We start from the raw sequence: 15,070 nt of genomic DNA, 5'->3' as shown, positions 1-15,070 counted from the left end.
ACTGACGGGCACAAAACTAAGAAGCTAAGAAGTTTTGTAAAATGAGGGGAGGTCTGTGGATCCAAAGATAGGATCCAAAGAGTAGAAAAAGTACTCAGTTTTCACAGACAGAAGTGGAGTTTCTTAGTGATCTGTGCTGTAACTCATGGTGCTCTGCATGTTATGAAACAGTCTGGAGAAGGATGAGTATGATGATAAGGAGATGCTGGAGTTGCCGAGTTATTTGAGGTAATAAAGATGTGTACCAATTGGGAAGAATTGCAAAAGGATCTTATGAAATGTTGTGACTACAGATTAAATTTGGAAATGAAATCCAGTTTAGAGAAACATAAACTGATGGGCATAAGACATAACCCTACTTTACATATGAAATGATGCATTATGAGTCATCTACTACCAGTTACACACTGGAGTTAAAAAATAGTGTTATTAAAATGTCAGTACAAAGCTAACGAGCACAAAAAACAAGCAAACAAAAAAAAACCTGAGCAATTCAAATGCTACAAAAAAGCAGATGCTGTAACACTGAACTTAAAGCCACCTGGATTTCTGTTAGAAAAGATTTAGAGAGAGACAAGAAGAATACAGAGCAGTGAAGAGCTTCTGTACAAAGAGTAACTATGTGGGTTGGGACGCTTCAGCCTGGAGTGGGACTACAGCACAGATCTACATATGCCCAGATGGTGCGGACGGGTGAAACGTCCTTTCCTTTTCCAAAGGGGAGAATTAGATGGCACAAGAAAGTAGCAGTTGGCAGATTCAGAACAAACAAAAGTACCAGCTCTTAACACAGTGTTCAGTTGTGTAATTATCATGGATTGTTTCAGGTGCTGAAACACATTGATTTAAGGAGAGAAATTCAAATTCAGAAAAGATCATTGACAAGTTACTAAACACAGTGTTTCCTGTGGCTTAGAAAATAAATGATCTGTGAACAAGGGGCAGTGGAGAAATGGAAGATGGCACTTCATGTTTCACTGTCGGTATCAGCATGAGCACCATCCTGGCTTTTTTGCTTTGCTGGCTGTGGCTCACCCCACTTCAGCTGCTTGAGGCCTGCAGCACACTGAGCTCACCATGGAGGTAACCACATGAGCTACAGCAATCTCTAATAAGCACAGCTTCAGATGGCAAGGCAGAATATCTAGTGTCAGCCTTTCTTATTTAGATGAAAGATTTATCAAAGAAAGTGTTTTAGGAAAATGGCACATGACTGCTTGGTGGAAGTGCATTTCATTCTCCTTCCTAATTCCAGGTGTTCTAAGGAACTAGGGGGAAGTGAATTAGAGGCAGCCTTAGCCTACACACATCTCAATAGCCTTGCCTTTCCTGAAGTATAACAATCACCTCAATGATTGTTGTTGTGCATAATTGATTGACTAGGGAGGGAATTATTATTTACCATCATATCACGACCTGCAAAGTCACTTCCATGCTCTTCTCATGCTGGTTTACAGCACACCATATATTCAGAGACTGTATGTGTCAAAGTGACTTTGGGCTGGATCCCCTTGTAGCATGGGAGAAACTAACAAAACTCTTTCCACATCTTCCCCAGTTCCATACAGGCTGTACCGATCAGGGATGGAACATGAACATGCTTTCTTACACAGGTAGAAACAGAGGCCCACCAAAAATGCAATTATGTTTTGCTCCAGGGATCAGGATGGCAGCAGGACACACATTTCATATAGTGTGCTGTACTTCTACAGTGGATACAAGACTCAGCATTGCAACCTCTGAACACTTGAGGACTTTGCCTTGCTGTTCTGCATGCAGTGCAGCCTCATTGTCTGATGGGTTCTGCCATGGGCGCAAAGCCTCTGGAGTCTGGCTGAGACAGGTGAGTTAAGAAGCAGCTGCAGAAATCAAGCTAAGTGAGCATTCAGCTACATTGTAGTAGTCCCTACAAGGATTATAACTGTATGTTTTGACATATGGCATCGCTGTATGTATAGTTTTCAAGAAAACAAATACTCTCAGCTTTGCCAGACCCAGGTCTTCATTAGCATGTTCATGACCCTAAGCCAGGACATGAAAGGCTGCACAGGGACAGCTTTCTTTTCTGGTTTCACTGTGTTAATCTATTTGCTTTGGTCTGAAGGTGTGGTGTAAAGATTGCAAAACTTTGTATGGAGGTGAAATCTTTCTTTTATCTTGTGCAGATTTATTGATGCAATAAAAACAGGTAGTGGTCTTGAAGCAACAGTGCTGCAGGTGAAGCTGCAAAAAAAGACAGCATGGGATGAATGGCAGCCTTAATGAAGTTTGTCATTGGCATTCGGCTTAACAAGTTGCTATAAGCCTTGAAAAATGGATTAAGGCTAAACTGGTGCACATTAACAGACCACTGCTTTGTTATCACAGGGACACGGCCACACTCTGCTTCAGTTGAACAGCCTCAATGCTTTGCAGTAGATTATAGGATAGACTTGAACCAGCTCAGCTGAGACAGAAATCACAGGGAGGCACCCTCACCAGAGGGAGATTAGCTGTCAAGCTCTGACCCTTCTGTGATTTACGGACATATCCCTACCCAAAGCCATTTAACCCACAGTTTATCCTCTTAAATTGCAGGAAAGGCCACCCTTCTGGCACCAAAAACCAAGCTGCAATTCCTTATGCATAAACCAGGTAGCATCTTTTGAATCATGGAAAACTCCCTGAAAGGGAAGTGTGCTCACTGCTGTCTCTTCCATCAGCTGAGGAAATTGCATCACGGTGACCCTTGGAAAACAGCTTTCCTCTTTTCCCTTTTGCAGAAAAGGGAAGGAAGTTCAAGACTGATATTCTTCACTTTCTCTTAGAATGAAAGAAAGCCTTGCAAGGCTTAGAGTGCTCTCAATTCACCTGACACGAGAGTAATATTTTTATTAATCTCTTGGTGATAGGAATACTCAGTCATCATAAAATAAGTTTCCTTGTCATAGAATCATAGAACCTGTAGAGTTGGAAGGGACCTTTGAGGATCTTGTAGTCCAACTCCCCTGCAATGAACAGGGACACCACAAGCAAAGTGCCAAGAACTGGATCATCAAAACTCCCAGTATTCATCAATGAAACATAAGAAAATACACAGTTAAGTATACAGACTGATTAAAGTATGCTTGTGTAATTGCATGTAGAGATCTAGAAACCCCGCTGTTTCAGATACAATCCCAATTGCTAAAGTTGTACAGCCCAAATGTTCTGACTTTTTTTCTCAGATGTAAACCAGCAATGAAGTTCTGCTACTGCCCTCCTCCTTGGAAGATTTGCAGGAAAGGGAAAAACAAACATTGCTGGAGATGCGATGGGCTCTTTCCTCCTGCTCCAGCCACGAGTGGGATAGAGAACTTCAGTCCTGAATTTAGGAAACTTCATCATAAATTGAAAAGCTTAAAAAATGTATTTAAAAAGCAGTTATGAGTACCCAGATAAAGAGCTGTAAGGAAATGCTACAAAGTACGTTACTTGAGAAGAGTTCTATGGCCTTCACTCCCAAATCCTTTTAATTGCTCTGCGCTGTCTTACAGCAGAAACCAGCAAAAATAACACTACAGGAAAGGAACTTTTGGAGGAGCTCTATGGCTGCACGTTTTTCATCTCTTCCCATAAAAAGGAGCATTTCAGATAAATGCAGTGAGTATTTTTAAATCATTAACAAGGCTGGCTGTGCTATCAGTAAAAAGAGGATAAAATGAACACGATTCCTGCAGAACAGTAGTGCTTTCACTAAGCGTGACTTTACAGAGCATCTTTAATGTCAGTGTTTCCATACTTCTGACGGCTAGGTTCTTCAGGAGGCACTATGGTGTCCCCCACATAACTTGCCTTTGTCTGTCACATTTAAGCCAAGGGGATCACCTTGCACTAAGCTGCTCACCAGCTTCAAAGCAGGTGTGTGCCTACAGGATGCTGTTGGGAGTCTCATGGACAAGCAGAAGTACGCAGTGTTGCATAGAGATACAACCACCATTAATTAAATATCAGCACGGCCCTTGCTGCAGGCTATAGGTGCCCTTTCCTGTATTCCAGTGTGATGGGAAGGGAAAAGCAACAAATAAAAAGAAATAATCTTTATACTTGTATTACAGATTGCATTTAAGGGACATTTTGTCATTTGAAGTTTTGTAGAAACTAACAGTGCAATTACTTCCAATTATGAAAACCCCATTCAAAGGGACTGGAGCTATTCGCTCCACTAAGAGATATTTTCAATAGATACCAAAACATTTTCACATGGCCATGTGAAAATCAAATAATCAGTCTTTATTTGAGGAAGGATTACATGAAGTGTAGACAGTGGATAGGACCTTATAGCGAGTCCAATCACAAGTGCTCCATCTTCCCCATCCCTGGAGGCATTCAAGGCCAGGCTGGATGTGGCTCTGGGCAGCCTGGTCTGGTGGTTGGCGACCCTGCACATAGCAGGGGGGTTGAAACTAGATGAGCATTGAGATCCTTTTCAACCCAGGCCATTCTACAACTCTGTGATCTTTAAGCAGAACACACACAATAGTGAACCACAGATACACTCGCACTCTGCAAGAAAAATACTGAAAAGAAAGGAGAGTTCAGTTTTCCTTCTCTTCTTTAGAGCAGAGTTGACCACAAACTGCACGGCAGCTGTCAGATCAGTTCTACAGCAGACCGTGACAGCACAGCTATGCTCCCATCTGTTTGGCAACAAAGAGCACATGAATGAAGTCTGATGCCCAACATCACAACTTTAAGACACAGGCAAATGGCTCTTATTTTCACTGCCAGAACTAAACTTTATTTCCATGTGTATTACATACTGGTATTTGATGCCAAGTACATTAGAATTACTTTAACAGAGGATTTAAGTGAGGAATATTTATTCTCACTGAACAGATTAAGAAGGAATGTAAAAACCTACAGGAAAAAGAAAATGTTTCAACTTAGTTTTGATTTTGGCAATCCAAACAGTTAAGTACTCTTCTATTCTCTCCTCCCATCCTTTAAAGTAGGAAAAAAACATCTTTTCATAATCATGCAGCTCAAGAAAAATAGTTTTATAAAATCCATTTCTTATGCTAAATATGGTTACAAATAAGGTATTAACACAAAACTCCCAGTTCCTATTTTTAAATACAAATACTGTGTTATATTATGAAATGGGGATAATTAAAATATATCGATGACTACAAATCTAGTAATTTAAAGCAAGCTTAAACATGCTGTTTGCTTTTATGTGGAAGAATTAGGATACTGTATGGTTTAAGCACTGCAGTAACTTCTGTCAACTCCTTGATGCCCAAAACGACAAACCGTCAAACAGAGAAACACGTATTTGGGTCTGAATAGCACCGGGTGTTTTTCTCCCCAAGTCCCTCTTTTGAAATATATCAGCAACTACCAAGATGAGTGACATGACAACTTCCAGGGGTGACGTGCACACACACACAATTTGATCTAAGACTCCAACGAGCAAGCTACATTTTAGACAACACTGACAAATACTGATGCACATTGTGATACAAAAGAAAACAGTGCTTCCACAGCATATCCTCAGTTCCCAAATACAAAAATATCAGTTATGGGTAGTTAATAGTTATCAAAATTTTTATTGGTACAGAATGAAAGCAGCATTTTTTTGTTTTTTAAACTGTACATCATAAAATTCCCTAGTGTGGAGGAGCAAAATAGGCTCTGTACTATTTACCTGCTATTGGTACTAAGTCCAGATTTAAATCTCTTCTTGGCCAAATACAAACAGTATCACTAATAGCAAAGGGAAGGCAGTTCCTCAGTGTGAAAGGTCAGCATTTAAAACTTTACTAAAGCACTATTTTTGAAACAATACATCACTTAAATGTATAATTACATACACTAACAGTGGAAAACAAGTTTTCATGAACAAGAACTATTGAGACGGGGCATAAATATCTTAACCACAAACCCTAGAGAGATTCTGAATGCTTTGATGTGGCCCTTTTTGGTGAGAGAATAAAAACAATGAAGTATGGCTTTTCAATCTTCCTTTAAATGCATGTTTCGTATAACTTCTGTAGGCTTAAATTATTTCAGAGGACCTCGAACATTTTCCTTTAATGTAATTTCCTAATTAGAAGCATTAATTATATAGCATATGAACTCATTGATCATTAAAATACAGCAGCCATTTGCTTTTGCTGTTGTATTTGCATGTTTGTTTAAGTAAGGGAGGTATTCCTTCTGTAGCTAGAGCCAGCCTACAGTACTAACATTTCAGAGGTTACTACATAGCTTCTCAAATGAAATCCTCAACAGTTTTGTTTTCCAGCAGACATTTAAATCAGGCATATGCAGAGAGCTCGTACAATCAAGTGCAGACAGTTCAGAAATCTCTCAAGCACTGCTTACAGTTACCCTCTGCAGAATGAGAGCCCCTCCTCACCCCAGTGAGATGGGGGAGGAGGGGAAACAGCTCTGCCATTCGTGTAGGAGTTTGGCTAGCATAAAGTTTTATTAAAGTTGTTAACAAAAATAGTTAAACATTTTTTACAATTTAACATCCAGTCTGACAAAAGGCAAATCAATGAAAAAAATACAAAAAAGTAAAAAAGTGCACTACCGAGTCCAGTATTCTGCTTTAAAGTCATGTCACTTACAGTATATGAAAAATAAACCCAGAAGTGTAATTACTTTAAAATACACCGCTTCCATATTTCAATATTTTACACATATATTCTATAGTGGAAGAGGAGATCTCTTAAAAACTTTACTATTAAAATATTGAGGTGCATATGCCAAGTGGGATAGACTTGGCAAGTTCAGTTGCAGTAGAGAATCCTTTCAAATTTGGCATTCCATTTACATACCTCACTGTGCCAGCAAGGCCTGTAAGTACCTAAACCTTCTAAAAAGAACAGTAACTTTCTTTGAAGCAGATTAACTAATACAGACAACTACAAGAAACGGTGAGGTCAGCAATTCTAAAGGATCTTAAGAAGATACAAGTCCTGATTTAGTCGTCAAATGGTACAATGTCACAACAAACTTTAAGGCCGTGTTTTATTTGCTGATTAATGGACAAAAGGCAATGGATTCCCCCCCCACCAAATATTTTCTTGAAAGTCTGTGCTCATAAAAATCATGAAAAGTTGGAAAGACTTACTTATTGAAACTTTAAATATATTTTACACAATCTTGTTTGTACAAAAATACAAGTTAAATATAAACATAAAGCAATCATGATAATTTTATGTAAATCCATTTTGTGATATTCTGTTATATATAAAAAAGTTCAGCTCTGTCTCATTTGTGAAAAGATCAATACCAGATTGAATCACTACTGGCAAAGGGCCCTAAAAAGCACACTTTAGCATTAAATATGTTTTACAATGTAAGTACCATTTCCTGATTTTATCTTTTCTAAAGGCTGGCAAAAGATAGGGCAGTATGTCCATAAACCAACAAATAATTTGGCTACAATGTCATAAAACACAAACACACAAATCTGTACAGTAAATCCAGTAGCTATGCAGTACATACTTGTTACACACATACACAGACGTGGAATGAAACTTAGTGAGACGCTGTTTCTAGTTCACTGTTCTTCAGCCTGGCATTTTGTCTTACTTCATCAAATGAATATGACTTCGTTACTTTCCCATTCTTAAATACCGTATGAAGGAGATCCTGCAAGAAACACCACCGGTTTAGCAACAGTCAATGCACAAACAATACAGGTTACACAAATGACATAGAAACTCAAATGCAAGGACCCAAATCAAAACTGATGAGACTAGAGCTCGTGCCTGCCATCACACCCGATCTTTTCACCTTCTGTCTCTCATTGCCACACAGAAGAAAGGATTTAAGTTACCCTACACACAGACAGAAGTTCAGTGCTGAGTAGTCCCCGAAGTAAGCTGTCCACACATGGCTAAAGACAGAACAACATAAGCTAAATAGACTCTGCTAGATTAGCTAGGAGAGGAGGCACCAACCAAATCTTATGTACAATTCAACTGCAGAAATTTAGACAAAGTCTTTGTTTTCTATACACAACTATGAAAGATATCTTTCTTGACAGTCTCCTTTGCATAAAAATTCTGTAATACAGCACATCGAGAAGTGCTCACAAACAGCACACTGAAAGCAACAGGCAGAGCTTTGTGCAGAAAACTTAGCATAAAGCAATGTCAGGCAGCTGCTATGCCTGCAGACCTATCACATAGACCCATGGCTTTAGGGAAACAGGGCCTGCAAAAGAGTGCATCTCCCCATCATTTCCCAGGGAGCCACAGAACCTGCACCACACATACAGCCCTCTCCAACATCCCATTACAGAAAACATCTTTACGTTATGACAGAAATGAAGGAACCATATACTGTCTTATTTCAGGCCCCGAGTCTTATGACTGAGTTGAAGAGATTTCTCAACTCTCTTAACAGAGATTCTTACTATTATCTAATCTAGACCTCCCCTCTTTTAGTTTAAAACCATTATCACTTGTCCAATCATCATACTTCCAGACAGAGAGTCTGTTTCTTAGGTCTTTGCATCCACTGCATGTTACCTATGGAGATTGTCTGCTTTCTGTGTTTACATTTCTCAGAGATGTCAGTTTTATGATTATTGTTGCATAAAAACTTTGTGCCTAATAGTATTCCTATGCCTTGTAGCACAGAAATGTGTCTCCAAGTACCAGAAAACACAAGAATCTTCCAGCTTTTAATGGCTGAATTTGATAGCTTGCTTATTTTCAAACCTCTTAATTCAGGAAGAGACACGCAGTTAAACAGTTTAGTGCTCATACAATGAAAAATTAAAAGAGATTTCCAGCTGAAAGCCTGGAGACTGGCCTAAAAAGCATGTTTATTTTACTGAAATAGCACTTAATTTTGTGACTGCAAAAAATTAACAAGGAAACTGAATTTGTGGATTAATTTACATCTTTGAAAACTGGGAAAATCCAGGCACAGAACATTAACACCTGAAGGAACTGTTTTACAAATATCAAATTGGAAAGCAAATATAAGTTCAATAAAAATCTACCCTTCTCCCCCTTCACCTCAGGATGTTACTTGAATTGCAGAGCATGGCTCATACAGAAGTACTTGGCTAGCTTAACATTCTCACAGAACATCTCAAGTGGGAAAGGATCCAGAAGGATCAGTGTCTTGCCCTCTAGACCTTTCACCATCTTTATTGTCCCCTTTTGGAGGTTCTCCAATAGCTTTATATCCTTCTAATATTTTATTACATTTAAGATAAACTAGTTTTGGGGAAAAAAAAACAGTATCTCTTATTTCTGAACAGAGACAAAAGATGGATAACTGTACAATCTGGACATTCTAACAACATCCTAACATTTTACTGGTACTGAATTTTGCACTGGAGATGCTTCTGAAGTATTGAGGACAGAAGTTGAACTAATTAAAAATATAAAATTTAAACTATTAAAAACATAATTTCACAGTTTGTTTTCAATTAACTTTCTTTCCAGTCTACTTCTGCATGAAGAACAATGTAATAAGCCTTGAAAATTCATACCTGCCCATACTCTTCAAGATCTCCCTTTCCTTCTTCAAGTGTCACAAAATCTCCAGCAGGTGTCCTGTGCAAAGACAGTCGGCCTTTCTTTGACCTTTTGTTTGGATCAGCTACCGGATCCTTGAAGACATTTACCTAAAATCAAAAGTACATTGGGCTTTGTTGGAGTTGCGTAGATGGCAGTAATCTAACAGGAGGTATGAAAAAGTTTGCCAAGTGGGGAGGCCCTGGCTGAAAACATGATGGTAGAAGTAGTATAAGACATACCCCAAGACCGTTGGTTACCACGTAGCTACATTTGAAGGAACAGTTTAAGAGATCTCTAGTTAGCTTCTGCAACAAAGCTCCACCAGATCCAAAGGCGATATTTTCAATACTCCATTTATTCTTCTTCATTCCCTCCACAATCTAATAGAAAAAGAAAATTATGTTAGAATATGCTCTTAGCCATGCTATTTTTCCATCAAAATAACACACTACTTAAACAAGATGCTTTTTACAAAGAATTGAACCAACTAACATTCAGTTTCCAGGAGACATACGTAACAATCCTGTCAATACTTGGCATGCAGCAGTTCACTTAAAATTTAAAAATCACAGTGTCTAGAATTAAGAGTAGCAATCTAGAAATGGAAATACATAAAGCTATTAAGAACATGTTTTGGCACCTTCTCAGGCAGATACAGATTAATGTGAACTGCACTGGTATCAATAAGTCAACTTAAAGCTTACTACAGCATTCCCCTCATCCCATTCTACCTATACAAACATGACATCCCCTAGCCTAGAGTCATGGGTGCTAGTTTAGTCACACTCATAAATGGCCAAGATTTGTTTCCCTTGTTACCCCTACGTAAGGCTAAAAAGGTAATGACAGCCCCACTAAGAATGTTTGATCTCATATCTCCTAAATGTTTCACTAATAGAAGTACAAGTGAAAGCTTCAGATCCAAAGGCAACATTTCCAATACTTGATTTATTTTTCTTCATTCCTTCCACAATCTAATAGAAAAAGAAAATTATGACAATATGCTCTTTGGCCATGCTGTTTTTCCATCAAAATGGAAATAGCATGGAAATGGAAAATGGTTAAATAGCGAAGTCCCATCCATCCAGATCAAAGGAAGCTGAGGAACAGAACGGAAGGATATAACCTATGGCAACAATGCAGTTTCAGAAACCAATATCATGAGAAATCTGGTAATTTTTTGTGCACCAAAAAGAAATTCCACAGTAACAGATAATACCACTGTTCCAGGAGATGCTGATGTGAAGTCATTTCTTTTAGAGACAGCTAAGGTAAAATGAAGCTTTCCAAAGGAAGAGAGCAGGGGTGGAAAGAAGTGACAACTTTCATATAGTAGTAAATGGATAGCTAATGTAAACAGAGTATATTTATCCATTTTGTTGCATGTAGACTGTCTCAATGGATACCCAATGTTACCAAGGCCCTTTGGGCTGCCAGGGCACACTGCTGGCTCGTGTTTAACTTGCCATCAGCCAGAATCCCCGGATCCTAACTACGAGAGGGACTGACTACAAGAAAACAAAAACAAAACAAAACAAAACGCCAACGGAAACCCACCTATGAGCATTTGCACTTGCTTTCAGAGACCTAGACATGAGAGAATATTTTGAACAATCTTCCACAAGATATTTAACAGAGATTTATTCCACAGAGATCTTTCAATAGGCTTTCCTCAATCTAACAGTAGCTGCTTACTCAGCCTCATCCAAGGTAGCAAGTAGAAGGACTCTCAGGCCCCACTCCCATGACCTTTGCCTAGGGAAGGAACCCTTCAAAAACTCTGTGTCTTGAGTAAACAGTGCCTGTGGATGCAAAAATCCTGTGCAATTTAGTAGTAGTTACCTCATCATTCTCAACAGCAACCCTGTACAAAAAGAACGTGTATTTTCAGGTGATTAGGTTCTCCTGGAAGCAGTTTTAAAAGGAGTATCCATAAAGGACAAAGGGTTTAAGATCATTACAGTGCAAATACAATTCTTCCTGATGCATTTCAGAAGCTACATACATGACAAAGAAAGGATAATAAAGAGAACTTTCAATATCCTCTCATCATGCATAATATCCAGTAAGACAGAAAGAAACTAGCCTTGACTCACAGATACGGACTCTGCTTATTTACTGCTGTTTTTTGATAAGGCAAATGTTGGTAAACCCCACCTGGATTCATCCAGTTCTAGCCTTCTGTTCTGAAGCCTTCCAAAGGAAAAACCAATAGAGAACAATAGAACAGTTCTGGTGTTAAGGTTTTGACCACCTCCTGCTGACCATTATGAGCATGATTAACAATTATGACTCCAGGTTAGAGGATTTTCTTCCTTTATAACCATTTAAAGACATCTGGAAATTGAATGTTCAAAAGGAAGTCCTTTGAGAGTGTAGTATATTGTGGAGTTAGCAGATTGGAATGATTTTTAAAGTGAAAATACTAGAAGAAAGTCAGAAAAGGTTCCTTACCTGTTCTACCAGCATTCCCTATTAAAACAAAGAATTTTAAAATCCAGTTTATACTGAGTTGTTTTCTATATTTTTCTTTCAGCTAGTTAAAAAGTTCTGATCTGCAATTACTCATTTTAGCTTTCCTCTTACACCCATTACTCTCTCTAGATCCATAACTGGTCATGCCTAGGATCTAAGGCTGATCTGGAATAATTAGAATGATCACTTCCATAGGGGTTTAGAGTGAAAAAAAGATAGCCACAACAGTGCATTTGTTTATGTAAATTCCTTTTTAACAAGTATGAATTATATTTCAAGATTTTTTTTCTTTAAATAGCAAGCTATAATCCATTCTTTCACAAGTCAGCATAGTAACCTTGGTTTTGCTGACATAGAAGGAAAGAAAAATCCATGAAATTTTAAACATGACTAAAATAGGCTGCAAGCTTGTGGTCTTTTTGCTCCAATGTAACTTGCTGCTGCCAAATTAGAAGTGTTGCTTTCCTCCTTTTCTGCTTCCCCCAGCTCAAGACAACAGTTTCTATTTCTCTTGTATTGTGCCAGTGATTATTATCCTGTTTTATAGGACAATTTCATTCACTACAAAAACAGAAAAATTGATTCCTTTCAGCCAAGTTAGTTTGCTGCTACATTACGGCATAAATTAGTTCAGTGATCAGCAGTTCAACAGTCAAAGCTGATGTGAGGTGCACAGCAAGATTACAGTTAGACAAGATGAGAAGGTGGCCACTAAGCAGCAGTGAGTTATACCTATTCTGTGAGCCCCACGGAATTGGACCTTTTATCTACTTCTACACATTACAGGTAATATTTCCTCACAGTCAGCAACAGCTTGAAAATATCAGCAAAGAATTGCTCCTTCTGCCTTTCATCCTCTCCCATTAGCTACTGGAATTATTTTTCTGCTCTATTATAGAACTCTGAGAGCAGTGCATTTTATCCTTTAACATAAGTAACTTCAATAATGGTTTTGGTATTCCTAGAGACTGGCTGAGGTTAGCAGGGAATTCTGATTCCATCTGGCCCAGCCCGTCCAAGCAGGGAGACTCGGAGCAGGGTGCCCAGGGCCATGGCCAGGCGGCTTCGGAAGACCGCTAAGGAGGCTCCACAGCCTCTGGGAAACCTGCGCCGGGGCTCCATCACCGCACAGTAAAGAAATGCTTCCTGGAGCTCAGACACAACTTCCTGTGCTCCACATTGTGCCCACTGCCTCTTGTCCCGTCACTGGGCACCACTGAACAGCACGGCCCTGCCTTTTTCACACTCTCCCTTCAGGTATTTATACAAATCGATGAGATCCCCCCGAGCTTCCCCTTCTCCAAGCTGAACAGATCCATCTCAGTCCCTCCTCCTATGAGAGGTGCTCATGTCCTCAATCACCTTTTATCTGAATGCAACCAATGCTCTATGAGCTTATTACCTCTTAGAACTTTGTCAAGTATAACTGACAAAATGAAAACTGAGTTCCTACAAGAAATAATGGTCCAACATTTTTTCATTCAGATTTTCATGAGTCTGTGACACATGTACATATGTTGCCTAACAATAGCACCAAGTTGTATTTAAGTTCTGTTTTAAAGCCACTGAGAATAGTAAGCTTATTTATCAAGCCTCTTCCCTTAGAATCTAACCATAAGACTTATTTCTCATGCCTTGCTTCCTTAAGAACATTAGCATGGATTATTCTCGCAAAGCTACAGGAATAAAATTCACTTTCAAGGCTGTGGGGAGCAGGAACAAAACTGTGGTGTATGACTGTACTATGGCTGGCATATCAGCAAACAACCTCAGTGTGAACTCTATTTTGCGTGACAAACATCTCAGAGTTCCATGGTTGAGGTTAACATGATGCATACATGTTAAACATGCAGATGTTTCCTAGCTGGCTTGAAACTTCAACTCTGTTAATAAGAATCTGAAGATGTATTAACCTAAGATAAGCATCAAAATTAATTTTATTGGATTTAAGTTTGTCCAACATATTTCTGGTTTTGAACTGTTACAGTTAAAGATGAAAAATGCAGAACAAACCTTATAAAGTCAAGTCCACCTCCTCTTACTTATCCTCCTTACCTACATTATGTTAGCTAGAATCTCCTTCTAGCAAATAGCAATGAAGTTTTAACTAGCTTCTAATGCAGCAACCACTAAATAACTAGATTTTGTCTTGCTGAAAGGGCACTTCAGTGTCATTTCTCAAAGACTATGCATATTTACCAGATTCAGGCATCAATGATCCAACATGGTCACTCTGACTCAGACCACAGCCTAATCTGTTGTTCATTTGGGCTTTCAACAATCCGTACTCCATTAGTCACCAAACCAATGGACTCCTTAACCTCCCCTCACCTTTGTTTTTACCAAGTCACCTTTAAAATCCACACCTTCAAAATTCCAAGTACAAACACTCATCAGAGCACACATAACCAATGAACCCAACCAGTTAATTACTATTATTGCTGTAGCACAGCAATCACGCGGCATGCTTTAGCTGTCAATGAGAGGACCAAACACTGCCAGATTTTTATCTGAATAAGGTTTGACAGCAGGACAAAAGCAAACAAAAAACGAGACAGCATGAGCAGAAGGGTTACAACACTAAGGTTAGGATATGCCTTTTAGCTATTTATGCATCTTAATTATTCTCTGTGAGAGGAGGATATCACAGCCAGTGTCTGGGACAAAGGGCAGGGAGGGGTCAGTAGCAAAGCTGCAACACCTAACTAGTCATAACAGATTCCAGATTAAATAGCAACATGGCCAGTACCACCCTGACATGTGAACAGGATCTCTCACCTCTTGCAACGTGTTGATATCCACACCATCCCCTTGAATAACTCTGAGATAAGGTGGCAGCAATTTGTAGCCTTTAGAGTTCTCTGTGATGGGAAACTTCTTCCCTAAGATTTCCAAGACCTATGGAAAATAAGGTTCAAAATAAAAGTAAGAAAGTAAAAAAACAAATATATCTACCATAGGCACACAAACTAAACTCACACCAGCCATTGTGGCAGAAGCCATTAGCTCAAAGCAGTCATAGACCATGAAGCTTTCATAAACACGTATCCAAAAGCTAATCCAATCCATGCTTCCCTTCT

General features: G+C 39.0%; 1 protein-coding gene across 4 annotated transcripts in view; it reads right to left on the bottom strand.

Annotated features, from left to right (window-relative positions):
* Window positions 1–4,733: 4,733 nt before the first annotated feature.
* NAMPT (nicotinamide phosphoribosyltransferase) overlaps window positions 4,734–15,070 on the bottom strand; it is a 29,099-nt gene continuing 18,762 nt past the window's right edge. For 2 of the 4 annotated variants that reach the window (XM_052680898.1, XM_052680896.1), the window contains exons 8-12: window positions 14,769–14,888; window positions 11,970–11,987; window positions 9,755–9,895; window positions 9,488–9,622; window positions 4,734–7,626 (exon numbers count right to left, since the gene is read on the bottom strand). In XM_052680898.1, the coding sequence (XP_052536858.1) occupies window positions 7,513–7,626; window positions 9,488–9,622; window positions 9,755–9,895; window positions 11,970–11,987; window positions 14,769–14,888 (528 nt within the window). In that variant the 3' untranslated portion in view covers window positions 4,734–7,512. The remainder of the gene's footprint in view (window positions 7,627–9,487; window positions 9,623–9,754; window positions 9,896–11,969; window positions 11,988–14,768; window positions 14,889–15,070) is intronic. The other 2 variants (XM_052680899.1, XM_052680897.1) reach the window with 1 other exon arrangement.

This window comes from Tympanuchus pallidicinctus, unplaced genomic scaffold, assembly GCF_026119805.1.
Source record: "Tympanuchus pallidicinctus isolate F22 unplaced genomic scaffold, pur_lepc_1.0 scaffold19, whole genome shotgun sequence".
In the NCBI taxonomy this organism is placed as follows: Eukaryota; Metazoa; Chordata; class Aves; order Galliformes; family Phasianidae; genus Tympanuchus; species Tympanuchus pallidicinctus.
This window is presented reverse-complemented; position numbering and strand designations above follow the sequence as displayed.